General features: G+C 39.6%; 1 protein-coding gene across 23 annotated transcripts in view; it reads left to right on the forward strand.

The window, feature by feature from the left end:
- rap1gap2a (RAP1 GTPase activating protein 2a) overlaps positions 1-21,186 on the forward strand; it is a 161,441-nt gene that overhangs the window by 28,527 nt on the left and 111,728 nt on the right. For 15 of the 23 annotated variants that reach the window (XM_087283127.1, XM_087283092.1, XM_087283113.1 and 12 more), the window contains one exon: positions 1,778-1,813. The exons of the other annotated variants lie outside the window; for them this stretch is intronic. Coding sequence is in view for 14 of the 15 variants with exons in the window: in XM_087283092.1 (XP_087139218.1) it covers positions 1,778-1,813 (36 nt within the window). In the remaining variant the exon portion in view is untranslated. The remainder of the gene's footprint in view (positions 1-1,777; positions 1,814-21,186) is intronic. 23 annotated transcript variants of the gene reach the window in all.

Raw genomic sequence — 21,186 nt, forward strand, 5'->3', positions numbered from 1 at the left:
TATTCCTTATGCAAATCTATTGCATGACCTTAAAATACTAGAAATACAATGAACAATACTTTTCTTTGCTTAATACCACCCACTAAGCTTTAAAATGACATGGAATCAAATAAAATATTAGCTTTTTATAAAATTATTACATGATAAAGAGGCAAATGATTTTGGAAAAGAAAATTAACAAATTTTGGTTTTAGAATTGACATTAAAGCAATTCTTTAGGATGAATTTATAACAAAATATGTATTTATAGACAATATTTATGCTTTATTATTCAGAAACTATGTAAATCATAAAGTACACTACATTTTTTAAATTCTTTTTGTTAACTTTTTTTGGAATTTCCTTATTTAATTTTAAACAATACTACTGCACATAAAAAAATAGGCCTTTATTTCTGACAAAGTTTCTGAAAGGTAAAAACTTTTATTTTAATGTATTGTTGTGAAGATGTGTTCATATGCATGATGATAAGAAATTCTATAAGATATAAAACAAATTAATTATAAAAAAATTATAAAATAGTAAACATTTATCATAAATGTTGAGTTAAGACTGAACTTATGCCATGACCTCAGTGTTGCCACTATGACTAAAAAGTCTTGATAATACACACCACTATTATTCATTCATTCATTCATTCATTTTCATTTAGCTTAGTCCCTTTATTAATTTGGGGTCGCCACAGCCGAATGAACCACCAACTTATCCAGCACACGTTTTTCGCAGCGCATGCCCTGCCAGCTGCAACCCATCACTGCGAAACACCCATACTCTCCCTTACACACACATACACTACTGGCAATTTAGCTTAGCTCACCTATAGCGCATGTATCTTGATTTATGGGGAAACCAGAGCACTTAGAGGAAACCCACTCAAACACGGGGATTTCTGTGGCTCCGTGGCCGAGGCTCGAACCAGCGACCTTCTTGCTGTGAGGCGACCACGCCACCCACTTATTAATTTATTAGATAATAAAATAGATAATACATTCTGTTAATAATACAAATGATAATAAGAAAAAATATACCAATAATAGTGTTTATAACAATAATAATAATAATAATTATTATTATTACTATTAATAATAATAATTAGTACACATTTTTGCTATTATTTAGTATTTTATTAAATTTTAAATGAAAATTTTATTTACATGAATTATTGTTTATTATTATTATTATTATTATTATTATTATTATTATTATTATTATTGATGCTTAAACTACTTATATCAGCGATACAAATATGTGACTTTCAGAGCGAGTTTATGTGTTTGTCCTCAAATGATATTCACGTTATGTTGTGTATGTGGAAGTGATTTTCTGGGATTGTTTAAGGACTTGGGATTTATTTGTCTCTGTGGTAAATGAATAACAAATGGCAGTCAGTACATTAAAATTGAAATAACATTTTTAAAAAAAAGCAGCACAACAAGCTGTATTTTACAACTAAAAATCAATGACAGTGAACGAGACTGGAACTCTTAACAGAATAAGGTTACAGTGGCCACATCCACTCTACCAAAACAAATTAGGTCAATAGATTTGTCATAAATGTGCCAAATTCTGTGAAGTTCTGGATTATACAGCAACTTTCATTTCTTTTTCTAGATGTTGGGGCTTGGTCTGTATTTTCTGCATTGTGGACAGAAAAGATGTATTATTATCAGTATGAAAGCAGATTGTCTAAAATGCTGCAGCAAAGGTTTTAACTTTCTATTGCTTTTTAATTTATTAATTATGTTTTTTTTTTCTCTCTTTCTCTCCTGCTCTGCAGGATTGACAAGTCCGGCATTGCTGCCCTGAGGGCCCGGTGAGTCTGTGTGTATGTGTCAAATTAACTCGATCCATCTAAATCTCCTTCTCAAAGACATGCCTGAATATTCAATCAATACATCTGCCATTGATCCAGAATTCATTTCACTGCCAGCGCCCACGCTAATCTAACTTTATGTGAAGTCTTCACACATGCCTGTCCTATATGACCATCTCAACCTTTAAGTGTCTGTCAGCCGGTCTGGCAGGGATGAAAGAAAGGCGAGCGGAGGAGTGGAGCCAATAATCGTGAGCGCAGTATAGACAGAGAAAGACTCACTTCAAAGCAGCCCGCTGTGGATTAGCACAGGTGGCCTTAGTGTGTGTGTGTGTGTGTGTGTGTGTGTGGGAAAAGACAGCTTGCTCAAATTTATTGGTATATGAGATATATTCACTATTTAATCTGTTATGTAGAGCTGCTGCATGATTCTGGACAAACTAAAAAGATTCATTTTAAAAGCTGAATTTTTTATTTATTCTTTTTTTTTATATAAAATCGAGATCACAGCTCTTTCTAAATTTTTTTTACTTAATAAATACGTGTTGTTGGAGAACCTCATTGAATTAGACCCCGATCAAAGTTTTTTTTTTTTTTTACTGTTTTTAAAAATAGTTTTTAAAGGTACAGTTCATATATCTGACTGTTTGTATTAAAGGATAAAATTGTATTACAAGTAATATATAAATATAGTTATTATTTTAATACTATAATTGCTGTGCTGTGAAGTTAAATATAAAATTGTGTATGGAAAGCATCGTCAGTGCACCGTGATGGACCGAGATATCAAACTGAACCAAATTGGTGGCATGATAATCGCAACCGAACCTAACTGTAAAACCAGTGTAGGTTCACACCTCTACTGACCAGAAAAACAGTGTCATTTGGGTTGTTTTTTCACTGTCCAGTTGTATGAATGGAGAGGCAGGCCTTAGATGACAAAAATTCAGGTCAGAGAAACGTCCTTAGACTACAGTGATCTAATACTTGATAAGTCTGACTGGACAGCTGATTATGTGATTCGCTTCCAATTATTGAAATAAAAAAGTCTTTGCTGGGGTCTTTTTCAGTGATATAATGCATTTTTTTAATCATTGCTTGTCACCACCTACTGGCACAAGTGTGTAATTGCCACAACATTCATTTAAAGCATCAAGTTGCATTTCAAAAAGTATTTAGTTCATTAATTTTCCTTCATTCCTACTTTCCTCTATTTTAGAGGTCGCCACAGCGGAATGAATCACCAACTGTTCCAGTATATGTTTTATGTTCCATGTTATGTTTTATGCAGAGGATGCCCTTTTAGCCCCAACCCAGTATTGGGAAACCCCCATACACACTTATACACAAACTACGGACAATTTAGCTTACCCGATTCACTTATAGTCCATAACTTTGGACTGTGGGGAAAACCAGAGCAACTGGATGCAAACTCTACACAGAAATGCCAACTAGCCCAGTCAGGACTCAAATCAGCAAACTTCTTGCTGTGAGACAACAGTGCTAACCATTGAGCCACCATTAGCCTCTGGGATTTAAATCTTTACTATAAAGATTACTGTTTATACCCAAGCTATATTCCAGTACAGTACCTTTGTGACAATCTGAATGATTGTAACAAATAAATAATAATACTAGTTGAAAAACTAAAGACAGAAAAAGTTTCAAACCCATGCATGACGACCGCTCTCTCTAATTAAGACACAGATTTGAATTTATAGCTGTGAAGCTTTTATAATAAACATATGCAAATCATGACAATTTATAAATAAAACTGCGTGGGTGATTTGCAATCTTTTAATAAAAGCAAATTATAATCTTGCAGCTCTACTGTCACATTTCTTCTGTCTTGAATAACGTCACAGTTTACTATTTATACTGATCTCCATGGAAGTGCGTTTATAAAGCAAGGGCCATTACAAAAATGGTGTGTGTGTGTGTGTGTGTGCGTGTGCGCACAGGTTGGCCTGTCATGTTTGGTTGTGTCTGATGGGCATAATCTAACCAACCATTTCCCCCCTCCGTCGCATCTGCAACTACAAAGTGAATGTCCAGCTCTCCACCTGAAGGACAGGGCCACATTAGAGGAGCCGCATAATCAGCGCCTGTTTATGCAGGTGCTTTTGTTTATGTAATAAAGCTTAGTGTTATGTGAATGTGCTTTAGAAATGGAAGGACGGAGAGGGAGAGGCAAAAATAGAGAGACTGAGAGCAGAGAACAGTGTATTTCGGGTGCATCAATCATAGTGATAAGATGCCACGCAAAATTTGGTGAGTTTTTTTTTGGCGGGTTTTTTATAAGTTCTGCATATGTTTTAGTGTTTGATGTTGTGTTTTCATCTTTGTTTTGTACTTTAATGTGACTTTAATGTGATGCGTTGATATACAAAAGATTTTATAATATTATTTTAATATATCTGAAATTGATACCTTTAATATGGTAGGGATGATACTAAGTTAATTAAGTTAATTAAGAAAGTTAGACATTTTTATACCATTCAAAATGTCTTTGCTTTTTTTCTGCTGTTTTTTTTTTTTTTTTTGAGTGTTACATATTCTAACTGCAATTGCAACTGCATATTAGTAACTTCAGTTGTTGCATTTTCAGACATTTTGGAGACCAAACTGAGACTTTTCCTTTGTCAGTTCTTTTTCAGAGGTTTCTTCTAATATTTCACAGAAATTGTTGTTTATACTGTAATAAGAGCTGTAAAAATAAAGTAGATTATGTGGGGCCACTAGCTTTGTCTTTAAAAACAATTTTGATGAATATTTAAGATTATATTGAATTTTAATCGCAGACTATCTTGGCAAGTTACCAGAGTACGTATTTGACATTCATAAGGCATCAGTAAATGTATCCAATTCATCTGTTTAATTCATTTACGACCTTGAAGAAGCAGAGATATTGAGGAGATATGTTTGTATGCTCTATTCGCGTTACGTTCCAGTGCAAGTACAAGCTTAAAGGAATAGTATTTTGAAGAATTCTGGAAACCTGTAACCAATGACTTTTGCATTTGTTTTTCCTACTACTATAGATGTCAATAGTTACAGGTTTCCAAAATTCTTCAAAATATTTTTTGTTAAACTGAATAAGAAAACTTAACCTTGTTTTTAACAAGTCAAAGGTGAAATATTGATGTCAGAATTTTCGTTTTTGGGTGAACTATCCCTTTTGAAATGGCTAAAAAATGTGTTTACTCCATAAACGGCCAGTTTACCAGGAAATTAAGTTACATTAGATTGCTGTCTTGACACAAGACTAGAGGAAAAACGTCTGGCACCTAAATGAGAAGCTGCCCGAAGAGCTGTTTCAGCTGTCACAAACAATCACGTCCACACCGCAGTGATTTAATTATCTCCCTCATAACGATCTAATATTGGACCCAACGGCCTGTTGTACAGGGGTGCTGTGAATGGCTGACAGGGGTGACATTAAGTGACTCTGAAAGACTGCTGTCCTTTATCTATAAACTAATTTAGTCGCGGGTCAGCAGCATCTGCCCCCAAACCTGCTGCTGTGTGAGACTATAGACTTGAAATGGGCTGTTTAGCCAGAAAAAAAGCACTGGGAGAACTATAAAGTTACCCCGATGGTCTACTATCGGCTTATTAAGTATGACGTAACATATCTCAGTTGATGGGTCCCAATGCTGTTAGATGGAAAAAGCAAATATCAAATGGTAGTAATATACTGGGAGCTCACTCTGCTGTTATACCATTGAAAATCAAGATCCTAATGTTATATCTATTCCTAATCTCTGATGGGAAGACTCATCATGATTGATCTGTAAAGATCAAATATTGGTGTCCAGTTGAGAGACTGTAATAACACCATGATTTTTTTTTAAAGACTTGTATTAATGTGTGATAAGGCTAAACAGTGCTCATAGAGGACTGTTGAGTTTTCTGAATTCAAAAAAGGTTTTTAGGAGATATCCGGAAGAAATTATGAATAGAGATCCAGGCATGTTCTGGCTAATGTTAAATGCATTCAGTCTAAAAAAGAGAGGGCTGGGTGATATGGCAAAAATGCATTCTCGATAATTATTTGCCATATTGAACGAAGTTGTTAATACTTCCAGATTTAAAAGAGTACCCCAACAATGACTAAAGTCACAAATATTAGAGGGATCGTTAAATGGCATAACAAATTTTCGGCCGATAAATTTTCTGGGGTGGAAAATTGGTAAATCTCTAATGTCAACACCAACAATTTAAACCAACATTACGTTTGTCAACATTTGACTTCGGGTTTATAAAACCTAGCACTTTTAGATTTCATATTTGTCCATATCTAAACCCAAATTTGTGTCAAATATGGACAAGCCTAGTTGTTGGCTTGAAAATATAACTGAAAAATTTAACCCAACAATTGCATTATTGATTCGATTTAGGTTTGAAACAACCCAGCATTTTTAGAGTGCATTATTATGCAAACACACAAGAAGAATTCTCTGTATGAAAGATATACTAACATTGAAACAATGCTGGGTTATTTCAACTCAAATAGGGGTAGAATAGGGACAAACCCTGTTGTGGTTAAACAAGTGTGTGAAACGAGGGTTAATAAAAAATAAAAAAAAGAATTTCTAGGCCAGCTTTAACCCATCACATGCACTGTAATAATGCTGGAATTAAAAAATTAAGTTAGCTCATTTGTTTAGACCATTTTGTGAAGTTTATTTATAAAGATTTCAAGAGGATCACATGCTCATTGCTTGCGGCTGGTCCTGCATTATCCAATTTATGATTCACCAATCAGATGATTCCTAAGCAATTTTTAAATACCCTAAGTTCCATATAACAACCATCTTCGTTGAAGAATCCCCCCTTCCACCCCTACTCCTCCTCCTTTCCTAGATGGGTGGCACAGTGGCTAGTGGCTAGTGGTTAGCACTGTTGCCTCACAGCAAGAACGTCACTGGTTCTAGTCCTTACCAAGCCAGCCGATGTTTATGTGCAGAGTTTACATGTTCTCTCTGTGCTCACATGGGTTTCCCCTGAGGTTCCCCGGTTTCCTCCCACTCTCCAAAAACACGAACCTTAAGTTAATTGACAAATTTAAATTGACACCATAGACATGCTCCTATAAGTAGTTATCTCTTAAGAGCAATCGCTATCTGTTCATTAGCTACTACAGCAGGGGAGTTTTTGAGATCTACCTGACCTCAAACTGCCCTCTCACCTTGCAAATGGGAGGGAGCCACCGGCTTGATCTTCTGAGCTCAGGGCTTTCTCCCGGGACAGCATGCCAAACAAGCTTTATAAACAATCATCAGCTAAGTGTGAACTCTTTAAATAATGAATTAAATAAACAAACATACTTTATTTCACTGTGGGTTTGTCCATATTTTGGGATGAAAAAACCCAGCATTTTTTAGAGCAAGGAAAATAGGTAAAAAAGAAACGTGACAAGATGATTTGCAGGACATATAAATGTAGTACACTCAAAATATGGCTTTTGCTGCTTGTTCAGACTACTTATTTAAAACAAGTTCTTACGTTTTGTTGGGGACAAACTTAATTATTTTATGTTCAATCCACTTAAATTTGTTAAAGTGATTAAGTTAACTTAATCATTTTGTGTTAAAACAACATGAAGGAATTGTGTAGAGTAAGCATCAGTAAGCATGACCCAATCTTGGCTACTCTTCTGTTACACGCTTGTTTTACAATAACAGAAGGGCGTAGCATACTGCAAATTGGGACGCTACACGTGTGTCTATCAGGGGACTGAGGGCTGAATGACTGTTTGGGCTGATCTGAGGTCAGAATAATGGCTCTTTTGGGATGGCGCTGTGACTGCAGCTGTCTCAGTCCTGCTGGAGGCAATTAGAGGCATAGGCCCACAATTACCTATTACACCGAACAGAGAGCAACAACAGACAGTGTGGAGACTAGTTTGCTCCCGTACCGATGTTAAATGTCAAGGAGCATAAATTTTCCCTCTGCTCTGACCTTCTGCTGTTTTTATTTTTCTTTGGGCATTTTTAATGAGTTAATCCATGAATTAATTTCTGCATGGAGACTCCATGTAGGCTATGCGAATACATATTTGTTTATATAAGAATTTGCTAAAATAACCCGTTTTGTGCCTTGAGGCCAAATTAGACCTTTTGTATGATTTATGAGAGCAGGGTGACTTCATTTGCACACACTTGCATAATTTCTTTATAATAGGTTGCACTTACAAGTGTTTGGCAGCAGAGGGCAGCAGATATAAAGGCATTATGCATTCACATAAGCAAGTTTTTAATGATTGTCCTCCAGAGGGCAATGTTCTGGTTGATATTGAAGGACAGTGTTTATATTTAGTCATAAAAGTTTTTGTTTCCAAAGCAACTGGTAGTTTTCGAGTTCTTCATTATATCAGTGTGTTTGTGTGTGTGTGTGTTTGTGTGTGTGTGTGTGTTTGTGTGCTTTTCCTGGATTGATCTCCTGCCAGCATGCCAACATTGCCAGCTAGCAACAGAGTGTACTACCTGTTGAGCAACTAAAGCACTGATATTATTTACACACAAACGGTAGATGTAATAAATAATAATAACAACAACTTCAGTATTATTATTATCACCACGTATATTTATTCAGGGCGAAGCAGTGGCGCAGTAGGTAGTGCTGTCGCCTCATAGCAAGAAGGTCGCTGGTTCGAGGCTCTGTTTAAGTGGCGTTTCTGTGTGGAGTTTGCATGTTCTTCCTGCGTTCGCATGGGTTTCCCCCGGATGCTCCGGTTTCCCCCACAGTCCAAAGACATGCGGTACAGGTGAATTGTGTAAGCTAAATTGACATGACAGGACCCAGACATGGGTTGCGGCTGGAAGGGCATCTGCTTCGTAAAAGCTTGCTGGATAAATTAGCAGTTCATTCCGCTGTGGCGACCCCGGATTAATAAAGGGACTAAGCTGACAAGAAAATGAATAAATGAATATTTATTCACACATATATTTCATTAACAAATTTCAAATGACCATGATCAATAAATCTAACACTATCATTTTTATTATAAGATAAAAAAGTAAAAAAAATGTAACCCTTTACCCGACCCAGCAAGAAATTCTCTTTTGAATTGCATTTCTTAACTCTTAATGTTGCTAGTTAACACACTCATTGAATTTTTTTCAACAGATCCAGATTTCAGATTTTCACGTTACTCTAATTTTTCACAGTAAATTACATTAGTAATTAGTTAAAAATTCACAGTAATGTGTTGTATTTAGAGTTTCAAATTAGCATGATTACAACAAATTACTGTAAAAATGACTATATCTTTTGCATGTTAGTTATAGGAATTCAAACTCTTTGCATTTCATTCAACTTAGACATTAAAACAGATGAACGTTTATGCTACTGTTGGGATTTTCTTGGAGGGGTTCGGGTGGTTCGAAAGACCCACCACCCTACTGACTGAATATGACCCCAACATGAGCTTTATTTATCCCATTTTTGACTGCTATACCTTCATTAATTGTGAAAATTATCGATAGAAGAAGGCTTTAAGACAAATTAAATTCTTAATTATTCATGTGGCCAAACTGTGACTAAGTTTAAATTGAATGAGCTGGCCATTTTGTTATTTGACTATAGGCAGCAGTTTTTATTTTAAAACTAGCTTTACCAGATTTGTATTTTGTTTTAAATGATGTATGATAATACATTTGTATTTAAAAAATAAGATTCTTTTTCATATTTCTTTATTAATCTTTATAAAAGCGCTAATCTCATTACAATATTTAATAAACTGGATTAACTTAGATTAAATCCAAATTTGTATATAAATAGTATGGTAAGCTCTTTGAAAAAATTGTAGGAAATTTTTTTATGGTGCATCAAAAAAAAAGTTTGGTTATGATCTGACAAGCTGTTTCATCAAACATTAGTTCTTAAAATGTTTTTTTTTATTTTTATTTTTTTTATTATTTTTTTATTTTTTCAGAAAAAATAACCACCCCTTTCAAAAGGCTGGCCACGGGCTTGTATATGGTTGCAATTTCACAGTAATTTAATGTAACAAAATCACAGTAAATTACTGTAAACTATCTCACAGTAATTTGTTGTGAATTTACATACAGTATTTACATACAGTATCTTTAAATAACTTCAACAGTTTGGTAAAGCAGGCGGTTAAAGGGTTGTAAAAATACTACTAACATTAAATAATAAAATGTATATTTAATTTTACATGATGTTTAATGATATCTCTAAAGTAAGTTGTAATTTTAATATAATTATTTATATTGAAAATAATTGTGTATTAAAAATAAAAATAATTTATCTTAACTCTAATTATAATATTATTTCTAATATTTAAATAAGTTTAGTTGAAATAAAGGGTCACTCAATGTCAATTTAATTTACAATGTGAATTGCTGTTTGACTTTGCCATTCATTTTAGTTTCATGATGTGAATTGTTGAAGACATAATTAATGAGTTTAATAATACAGCAACCTGTGGTCTGTGTGTGTCCTAATGCCCCAGTAAAGTGAAGGGGACACTATACTGTCAGTGAGCACCGTCTTTCAGATGAGACATTAAAACAAGGTCCTGACTCTCTGTGGTCATTAAAAATCCCAAGTAGGCGGATGGCAGTGTCCTGGCCAAATTCCCTCCATCAGCCTTTACCTATCATGGCCTCCCAATCATCCCCATCCACCGAATGTGTGGTGAGTGTGGTGAGTGCACTGGCACCATTGTACTGTGGCTGCTGTCGCATCATCCGAGTGGATGCTGCACACTGGTAGTGTTGTGAAGAGACCCCCCCTCCTCATGATTGTGAAGCGTTTTGTGTGGATGGCCGTACACGACAAGTGCACTATATAAATACACAATACATTACATTACATTTTTGTCCTAAAATTAACTCATTTAACAGGTTTTTTGTAAAGACTTTCACCATCCCCATTGAAAATGTTCATTTGCAATCATAACACTCTTATCTCATTCTTTAATTGAGCAAGGTTTTCGCTAAAGAACAGGCATTCTCATATTGAGGGCACAACCCAGTGTCTCTCCTGGGCTTCTCTCTCTCTTTTGATGACAGTGTGTATCAATACATTAGAGACCATAGTAGAGCCTTCCAGACCTGTTGCCATGACAAACACAAACACCACACACCGCTCATCATTTGCTCTGATTGACAGTGCTGGAGTTCAGCTCTGGGATGTTTTGGCTGTTTTTTCCCCTGCTGTTCAGCTGTTTTGGATGATGCTGGCATTTGGCGTATAGCTTGTGCCCAGACAGCTTGTGTTATTGTTATTAGACCCACTGGCGCAGATGCTTAATGATCATCACAAACTGTAGAATTGTGATTTTCTTCCTCACCTCCTACTTTTTTTCCACTTTTGCTCGCACAAACACAACGGTGGCCGCCAAAATCTTGTCCTGTTGCTTCAGAAGCAGCTGCCCTCCTCTCCTGACAAATATTTACTGCTCTGCCCCTATTGCACCATTCTGACGGCTCTGATAAGGGCACCATCTGGCAGCTTGATTTTAATGGGGCTTTTAAGGGCCATAAAGAAGCCCAGAGGCCTATTGGGAGGAGAGCTCATGCTTCTGAATAGGTGGGCATAACGGAGACCTCCGGTGGGGCCAGACTTTAGATTTAGGCCTCTTAGTATGTCGTTTTGTGACCTGATTGATTTCGCGTGAGGGCCGAACGTCCTTGAGATGTGGGGGTTTGCTGTGATATTGAAGGAATAAATCCCGCATAAGGCGCCTGGATGTGACACTGCCAGTCAGCTTTTGTTTTGAATTCATCTCCCATGACATGCTGTTATATATACATCTGTAGAAAAACCTGAGAACAAATGAGCTGCCATGCTAAAGCCGGGAGACTTATTGCGTAAATACAGACATGTGTATATGTGTGTGTTGAAATTTCCTTTTTTTAAATGTAGTTTAGCATATATTTTTATTTCAGCTTTTTGTTATAGCATATTTGATATTTTTAATTTTTTTTATAACAATAAATTCATTTTTAAACTAAAAGTGATAACATGAATATTAATATACATTGTGCATAGTACATACAGTGCATCCGGAAGCTATTTATATAGCTTCACTTTTTCCACATTTTTTATGTTTCAGCCTTATTCCAAAATGGCTTAAATTAATTTATTTCCTTAAAATTCTTCACACAATATCCCATAATGACAATGTGAAAAAAAGATTTTTTATATAATTTTTATATATATTTTTTAAATAGTTTATATATATATATATATATATATATATATATATATATATATATATATATATATATATATATATATATATATATATATATAAAACCTGATAAATCACATGCGCATAAGTTTTCACAGCCTTTGCTAAATTCTTTGTTGATGCACCTTTGGCAGCAATTACAGCCTCAAGTCTTTTTGAATATGAAGCCACAAGCTTGGCACACCTGTCTTTGGGGTTTGCCTGTTCCTCTTTGCAGTACCTCTCAAGCTCTATCAGGTTGGATGGAAAGTGACGGTACATCTATTTTGAAATCTCTCCAGAGATGTTCAATAGGATTTAGGTCCAGGTTCTAGCTGGGCCACTCAAGGACAATTACCACTCCATTGATATTTTAGCGGTGTGCTTTGGGTCATTGTCAGGTCAAGAGCACTCTGAAGCAGGTTTTCATTCAGGATGTCTCTGTACAATGCTGCATTCATCTTTTCCTCTATCCTGACTAGTCTTCCAGTTCCTGCTGCTGAAAACCATCCTCACAGCATGATGCTGCCACCACCATGCTTCACTGTAGGGATGGTATTAACCTGGTGACGAGCAGTGCCTGGTTTTCTCCAAACATGACGCCTGGCATTCATTAAAAAAAGTTCAGTTTTAGTCTCATCAGACCAGAGAATTTTGTTTCTTATGGTCTGAGAGTCCTTTAGATGCCTTTTGGCAAATGCCGAGCGGGGAGTCTGGCCGCTCTACCATACAGGCCTGATTGGTGGATTGCTGCTCAGATGGTTGTCCTTCTGTAAGGTTCTCCTCCCTCTACAGAAGAACGCTGGAGCTCAGATAGAGTGACCATCGGGTTATTGATCACCTCCCTGACTAAGGCCCTTTTCCAATGATCACTCAGCTTAGATAGCCGGCCAGCTCTAGGAAGAGTCCTGGTGGTTCCAAACATCATCCATTTACAGATGATGGAGGCCACTGTGCTCATTGGAACTTTCAGAGCAGCAGAATTTTTTTTGGAACCCTCTTCTGTCTACAGACAATTCCTTTGTCTTCATGCTTGGTTTGTGCTTTGACATGCACTTTCAACCCTGGGACCTTATATAGACAGGTGTATGCCTTTTCAAATCATGTCCAATCAACTGAATTTATCACAAGTGAACTTCAGTTAAGCTGCTGAAACATCTCAAGAATGATCAGTGGAAACAGAATGTACCTGAGCTCAATTTAGAGCTTCACGGCAAAATCTGTGAATGCTAATGTAATTTTTCAGCTTTCCTATTTTTAATAAATTTGCAACAATTTCAAATTTTTTTTTTTTCACATTGTCATTTTGGGGTTTTGTGTGTCGAATTTTAGGAAATAAATGAATGTAATCTATTTAATGCCCTTCCAGCCGCAACCTATCACTGGTAAATATGTGTGTAATTTAATTAATAAAACGAAAAAAAAAAAAACCACACAAAAAACAACCTCCCCAACACACAAACAACAGAACTGAAAAAATTTAAATTTAAGATTAAAACAGTTAAATTAAAATTAAATCATAAAAAACTCATATGAGTGAATAAACAATAAATATATGAATAACAACTATAATAGTATATAAAAACAATATTAAAAGGACTTTAAAAAGTAAAATAAATTTAAATGATAAAATTTGAACTAGTAACTAATAGTGACTTTTTAATTAGTTGACATGATCTAAGATGCCACAGCTGAAGGTGACATTAGCGAAATAAAAAAATAAAAACATCTGACTTCAAATTTGTAAGCACATGCTTTAAGGCCGTAATTAATGACAGTTTAGATTTTATGTTAGATTTAGATTATAGTGGAGTGACTTCCTGCATATACAGCATGTCGAAAATTAAAAAGCAGCACGATGACATGAAAAATAAGCGTGTCAAGGACTCGTAATATTGACTGAAGTGGTGTCGGGAAAATAAATTCTGATGAGCATCCGAAGAGGATCAGGTTGAGAATGAAGGATAAAGATTTCAAGAAGGGGAGGTGAAGGAGGATGCTTTCTTTATCTTTGCTATGAATTCACACTCAAAGTCCTCTACATGTAGACCAGTCATGTGACCAAACAAGGAGCTCTATTGTACCTGGAGAGTGCAAGCTGTTAGCATTCCCATTCATCTCAGTGCTGTTTGCATTTTAACATAATACAGTACATATTACATAACATTAGAATTAGACTTATTTAATGGTGGCACAGTGATTCAGTGGTTAGCACTGCTCCCGCACATCAAGAAGGTGGCTGTTTCGAGTCCCGGCTGGACCAAGAGTCATTTCTGTGTAGAGTTTGCATGTTATGCGCTATATAGGTGAATTAGGTAAACTAAATTGCATGTAGTGAATGAATGTATGTGTGTATGAATGAGAGCATGTATGGGGGTTTCCCAGTGCTGGGTTGTAGCTGGAAAGGCATTTGCAGCATAAAACATATGCACGAGTAATTGGTGGTTCATTCCACCATGGCAACCCCTGATAAACCAGGGACTAAGCTAAAGGATGGTGAGTGAGTGAATTATTTAATCACAGCTAGTTTTATCTGTCATGTTAAGTTAAAATTAACTAAATTATTGTTTTACATTTTTATTAACTTTAGTAACTGTTTCAATTTCAACCCACAATCTTAAGTTTATTTTAATTATGATGGTAGAAAAAAAAAAAATAAATAAATAAATATATATATATATATATATATATATATATATATATATATATATATATATATATATATATATATATATATATATATATATATATATATATATATTTATTTATTTATTTATTTATTTATTTATTTATTGGATTCACAGTACAGTATACAGTGTTGTCCAAAAATCCACAAATCTTTAATACTGGCTAATAACCCCTATGGCTACACTGGAAAAAATCTTTCATTCATCCAATTAAAAAATAGGGTTCTCATCTACATTGACCCAATAAAAAATAAATTATTTGCCTTAAACTATATTCTCTATATTCATAAGCGCTATTTTTTATAACCTGGTACAAAGCATATTTGTCTTGTTGAAGAAAGTCAATTAATTGAAATTCTCTTTTTGTTCTAAACAAGATATAGCTTTAATCAAAACAACAATTCCAAAAAATTGTTTATTCATCTAATTAAAAAATAAATAAATAAAATTGGGTAATGGTTTCACATCTAAATTTCATTACTTGAGCCAATAAAAAATAAATCATTTGCCTTAAACTTTTTTTTTAAGTCCATGTAAGTACAAAGCATATTGAGTTTCTGTTTAATAGGCATGCACTGGCCTGTGTGAGTAACCTTTAAAATTTTTTCATTGGTCAAAACAAATTTGTCTTGGTGGAGCTCTTAATCAAAAACATTTAAATTTAACTGTTTTGAACTTAAAATTTATTACTTGAAATTTAAAATGAATAATATTCAACTGAAATGAAAGACATATTTTCAGTTGAATTAAGTACTTAGATTTTTTTTTCAGTTTTTTTGGTACATTAATTAATTCATTCATTTTCTTTTCGGCTTAGTCCCTTTATTAATCTGGGGTCGCCACAGTGGAATGAACCGCCAACTTATCCAGCATGTTTTATGCAGCAGATGTCCTTCCAGCTGCAACCCATCACTGGGAAACACCCATACACTGTCATTTGTGCACACACACTACAGACAATTTGGCTTACTCAATTCACCTGTATCACATGTCTTTGGACTTGCGGGGGAAACCAGAGCACCCAGAGGAATCCTGGGAAGAACATGCAAACTCCACACAGAAATGCCAACTGACCCAACAGAGGTTCGTACCACTCCGTCACTGTATAGCCCTGTATTTTGTGCATACTGTATATGCTTAAAAACACTGCATTATACTTTACCATCAACAGCAGAAGACTAAGATGTCAAAAAGACTGAAGCCTTCTTTCAATAAGATTCGCACTGCACAGGATATGCCCAAATCTTCTATCATATTTGCTAAATTGACTCTGACCTCTGTTGTCCTCTTCTTTCTTTTCGCTTTGTTCATGCTCTCTCTATCCCTCTCGCTCTGCCTTTTTACATAACATATGCATGAAAAAAAGATTCATTGTGCCCCCTATAAATGAGAGAAAACTATTAAAACCAAAGCTATAGCCACTGCTTTCTGTCTGCATAACATTGCAGAGAACCACAGTTGTGAATTTTTCACTTGTAGCTATTATAGCCACATTTACAGTTACTTTACCTCAAAAACTTATGCATATGCATGCCTATATGCCTTGCTGCCTGTAAGTTTAAGAGATGCCAATACAGTGTTGCCAGATATTGGTTTAAAAAATATTCACCAAATTGTAATATTTAGAAAAAACATACATTACTTGCCCCAACCATAATCCACCTACTTCATTAAGACTCTAGTTACTTTTTTAATGTTGTCATATTAATTCATATTAAGGGTGGTACACACCAAGCCATTAGTCAACCATTGAGCTATGTCAGGCCGTTTTTTTGGATGAGACGTTAAACCGGGGTTATCGGTTAAAAATCCCAGGATGTCCTTCGAAAAGAGTAGGGGTTTAACCCCGGCATCCTGGCCAAATCTGCCCTCTGGCCTCTGTCCATCATGGCCTTCTAACCCTTCCCATATTATAATTGGCTTCGTCTCCTCTCCACCAATCAGCATTACTTTGAATGCCCAGAAAAGCGCTATATAAAATGTAAGGAATTATTATTATTATTATCTGTCAGGCTAGTTTGTTTGGTCTGTTACTTTTACATGTCATCTTTCATTGGGTTTTTGCTAGAGGGAGTTTTCTTCCTTTACTGTTTAGAATCAGTGAATCAGAGCGCTCTGATTGGCTGTTCAGCAAACGAATCAGAGCACAATGACCAAAAATAAATGACAAACTAAGCAAATAATGCAAATCAAGGGAAAACACAAAGACGCAGGCTGTCATTTCACCACATTCCTAAAATATTTGATACATTTTGGATTATGGATATGGACTAGGGTGGCACGGTGGCTCAGTGGTTTGCACTGTCGCCTCCAGCAAGAAAGTCGCTGGTTTGAGTCCTGGCTGGGCCAGTTGGCATTTTTGTGTGTAGTTTGGATGTTCGCCCGTGTTTGTGTGGGTTTCCTTCGGGTTTTTCGGTTTTCCCCCAGTCCAAAGATACACTATAGGTAAATTGAATAAAATAAATTGGTGTATAACTAATATACCAGCTTGAATAACTAAACAGTGTATGAGTGTATGAGTGTGTGTGTGTGTGTGTGTGTGTGTGTGTGTGTGTGTGTGTGTGTGTGTGTTTGAATGTAAGAGTGTATGGGTGTTTCCCAGTACTAGGTTGCGGCTGGAAGGGCATCCGCTGCCTAAAACATATACTGGAATAGTTGGCTTTCCCTGTGGCGACCCTTGACAAATAAGGGACTAAACCCAAGGAAAAGAATGAATAAATAAATGACGGATTGATATAATCTTCAGATTACCAGACATTTTTGCATGAGAAAATCCCACTGTGTTGAACTGTGAAAACAGTATGTAAATGCGGTTCCCCTTCGGGGGGAACTTCAGCACTATAAGTGGATTTGATTGTAAAATCCACGCATTGGGAGGTTTGGTTCAGAAGCTACTCGTCTGAAAGAGTATTGAACGGGCCAATTAAGAATGAATTGGCAGCGCAAGCTTGCGCAGGTGAGCGGCATAAGCAATCAACTGAGTATATAAGCTCACCTGGCGCCAGCAGACGCTATTCTTTTCGCTTCAGAGACTTTCTGATCGAGTCGATGAGGGTTCCTCCTGCTGTGACCAGCGATTCTGAGCGAACGAGAGCATTCTCCCGGTCCAGAGTGTGTACACGCAGTGGCAGACGGTCGAGCTGGGTTTCTCCCTTGCCTGGCGTTCTTTGGGTCCGGTCCTCCAGAGCGGTGCGTATAAAGTTGCAAACTTCACAGAAAGAGCAACACAGTCGTGCAGCACGTCCTTATCAGGACGGCGCTCCGACTGTGCGTTTCTGGATGCGGTGGTTTCCTGTCCTCGGATGATGGGCGCGGGCACTGCGTTACATGTCTGGGGGTCCAGCATGTTAATGCGCTGCTCGCGGGCAGTTCATGTCGTCATTGCGATGCCATGACTGTTGCGCAAGATCGCGGTTAGCCTTTGCAAAAGGGCGAACCACCCCAGTTGTCCCCTGCTCTGCAGCGGGCACTCGGGCAGATCTGAGGGTTTCAGCGAGAGATAATCCGTCGCCCACGGGCCCGCGGACCTCCCGCTCCTCTAAGCGCTCCATCCAAGCTTCGGGCGGGGGAAGCGATCCGTCTAACAGATGGTAGCCCTTACGCCCGATGACACCGGAGACCAGATGTCCACCGCGGCATCGGAGGGTGGGCTTTCATTGTCCGATGATGATCCAGACCCGCTCGCCCCCTTCGGGCTGGTGAGCGCTGTCACTACGGATCCTGAAACGGACATGTTAGCCGTGCTTTCCCGGGCTGCTTCGGCCGTGGGTTGGAGATGGTTTATCCCCCAGCTCCGCGGCCGGACAGACTAGAAGGGCGTTCCCTTCTTCCCGGAGGTGCACAGTAGGCTCACGCGGTCTTGTAAATCACTTTTTTCTGCTCGTACTGCGTGTTCCTCCACCCTAACCACTCTTGACGGTGAAACAGCCAGGGGGTATTTGGCGATTCCTCAGGTTGAGTGCGCAATGGCGGTAAATCCGCGCGGCGCCTCTTCTTGGCGGGGTCCGCCTCGTCTCCCATCCAAAGCCTGTAAGTTATCTACCTCCCTCGGAGCTAGAGCTTACATAGCTGCGGGCCAGGCTGCTTCCGCCTTGCATGCGATAGCCACCTACCAGTGCTACCAAGCGCAGGCGCTGGCCGAGCTGCACGAGGGTGGGTCCAACCCAGGCTTACGAGCTTCGCACCGCCGCCGACTTAGCTCTTCGGACTACTGAGTCCGCTGCGTGTGCGTTGGGGAGGACGATGTCCACATTAGTGGTCCAGGAGCGCCACCCCTGGCTGATATGCGCAAAGTCGACAAAGTCCGCTTTCTTGACTTCCCCATATCCCCAGCCAGGTTCGGCGACACTGTCTGTGAATTCACCCAGGAATTCAAGGCGGTGAGAGAGCAGTTGGTGGGTGATGTCTTATCGGCGGTCCGTAGCCCGCTCCGCCCGCCGTGCCATTCATACCTGCTCCTCGCCGAAGGCGCCCGCCTACGAGAGCTGCTCCGCCCCCGCACACGCCTCCGGCGAAGCGAGCGCGTCGGGCACCTCGGAAGCAGGCAGCCCCCCTGCCCAGAACGCCGCTAAGTCCGGCAACGGACCGCGAAGCGCCCCTGGGACAGGCCGTCTGGAGAAGAGGGAACTTGCTCTTTCCCCGCTGGAGGGCGGGGCCCCATTTCCAACGGCACTTTTTACTGCCATGAAAACATTATGAAAGGGCACTTTTCACTTCCCCAGATGTGACAGCCCGAAATCTGCCAGTCTGGGACGCTATGCTTTCTAGCTTGCAGATTCGGTGCGTTTCGCCAGTGGCTCACGAGCGCTGGGAGGACGGTCTCCTTTCTCCCACCCCTCGAGCCTCCCCTCCGTAGCTCGGGTTTGGAGTGAGAGCAAATATCTCACCTCCAGCTTTTCCGTGGGACCCGCGAGCTTCCCGGATCAGCACACCCACTCCGCGCTGCCCCACTGCTGGTACGTCAGCGATTGTAGCGATGAGTCCATTAGCGAGAGCTCTGCCTGCCTGGTTAGCGCGGGCCAGCTCTTCGCGGTGGCTCATACGCACAATCAGACTCGGCTATGCGATTCAGTTCGCGAAACAGCCCCCCAAGTCACGGGTGTGTATTCACCAGGGTCAGCCCCCTGTCCGCCCCTGTCTTGCGAGAGGAGATTGCTGTCCTCCTGGCGAAGGATGCAATCGAGCCGCTCCCTCCAGCCGAGATGGAGAGCGGGTTTTACAGCCCACACTTCATCGTGCCCAAAAAGAGCGGTGGGTCACGGCCAATCCTAGATCTGCGCGTTTTGAACCGCTGCCTGCACAAGCTGCCGTTCAGAATGCTCACGCAGAAGCGCATCCTCCGGTGCGTTCGTCCTCTGGGTTGGTCTGCAGCATTAGACCTGATGGACGCGTATTTCCATGTCTCCACTCTTCCTCGCCACCGACAGTTTCTGCGGTTTGCGTTTGAAGGTCGAGCTTGGCAATACAAAGCCCTCCCCTTCGGGCTCTCTCTGTCTCCGCCGGTCCTCACCAAGCCCGCGGAGGGTGCCTCAGCGCCCCTTCGGCTCGCGGGCATCTGCATACTCGATTTCTTTACGACTGGCTGATTTTTGCCCTCTCTCGGAGCAGTTGATTATGCACAGAGACAAAGTGCTCTGGCACTTCCACCTGTGGGGGTTTCAGGTCAACCGAGAAAAGAGCAAACTCGCCCCCGTGCAGAGGATCTCTTCTCTCGGGCTGGAGCTGGACTCGGTCACCATGGCAGCGCACTTCTCCGGAGAGCGCGCTCAGCTGATGCTGTACTGTCTGAGAGAGCTCGACAGTAAAACAGTGGTCCCACTGAAACTATTTCAGAGGCTCCTGGGGCATATGGCATCCGCAGCCGCTTCATGCCGCTCGGATTATTCTATATGAGACCACTTCAGCACTGGCTGATCACGATCGAGTCCCCAGACGCGCATGGCACACGCGCGCACACCGAGTCTCTGTTACTGCGCTGTGTCGCCGCGCCCTCAGCCCTTGGAGCGACCCCTCGTTCCTACAGGCCTGGGTGTCTCTAGAACACGCGTCCAGTCTTGTTGTCGTTTCAGCAGACGCTTCCAACACGGGCTGGGGGGCTGTGCGTTGCGGGTATGCGGCTGCGGACCTGTGGAAAGGTACCCAGTTGCATTGGCATATCGCCTGGAGCTGTTGGCAGTGTTCCTCGCTCTCCACCGTTTTTTTCCGGTGCTGGAGCGGCAACACGTGCTGGTCAGGACGGACAGTACGGCGGCGGTGGCGTATATCAGCCGTATAGGGGGTATGCGCTCTCGCCGCATGTCTCAGCTCGCCCGCCGTCTGCTCCTCTGGAGTCATCCGCGGCTGAAATCGCTGCACGCCATTCATATTCAGGCAAGCTCAACCGTGCAGCCGATGCGCTCTCACGGCAGCCTTGCGTCCTGGAGAATGGAGACTCCACCCCGAGTCTGTTCAGCTGATATGGGCGCGATTCGGGGAAGCCC

This window comes from Danio rerio, chromosome 15, assembly GCF_052040795.2.
Source record: "Danio rerio strain M-AB ecotype USA chromosome 15, GRCz13ab, whole genome shotgun sequence".
NCBI lineage: Eukaryota > Metazoa > Chordata > Actinopteri > Cypriniformes > Danionidae > Danio > Danio rerio.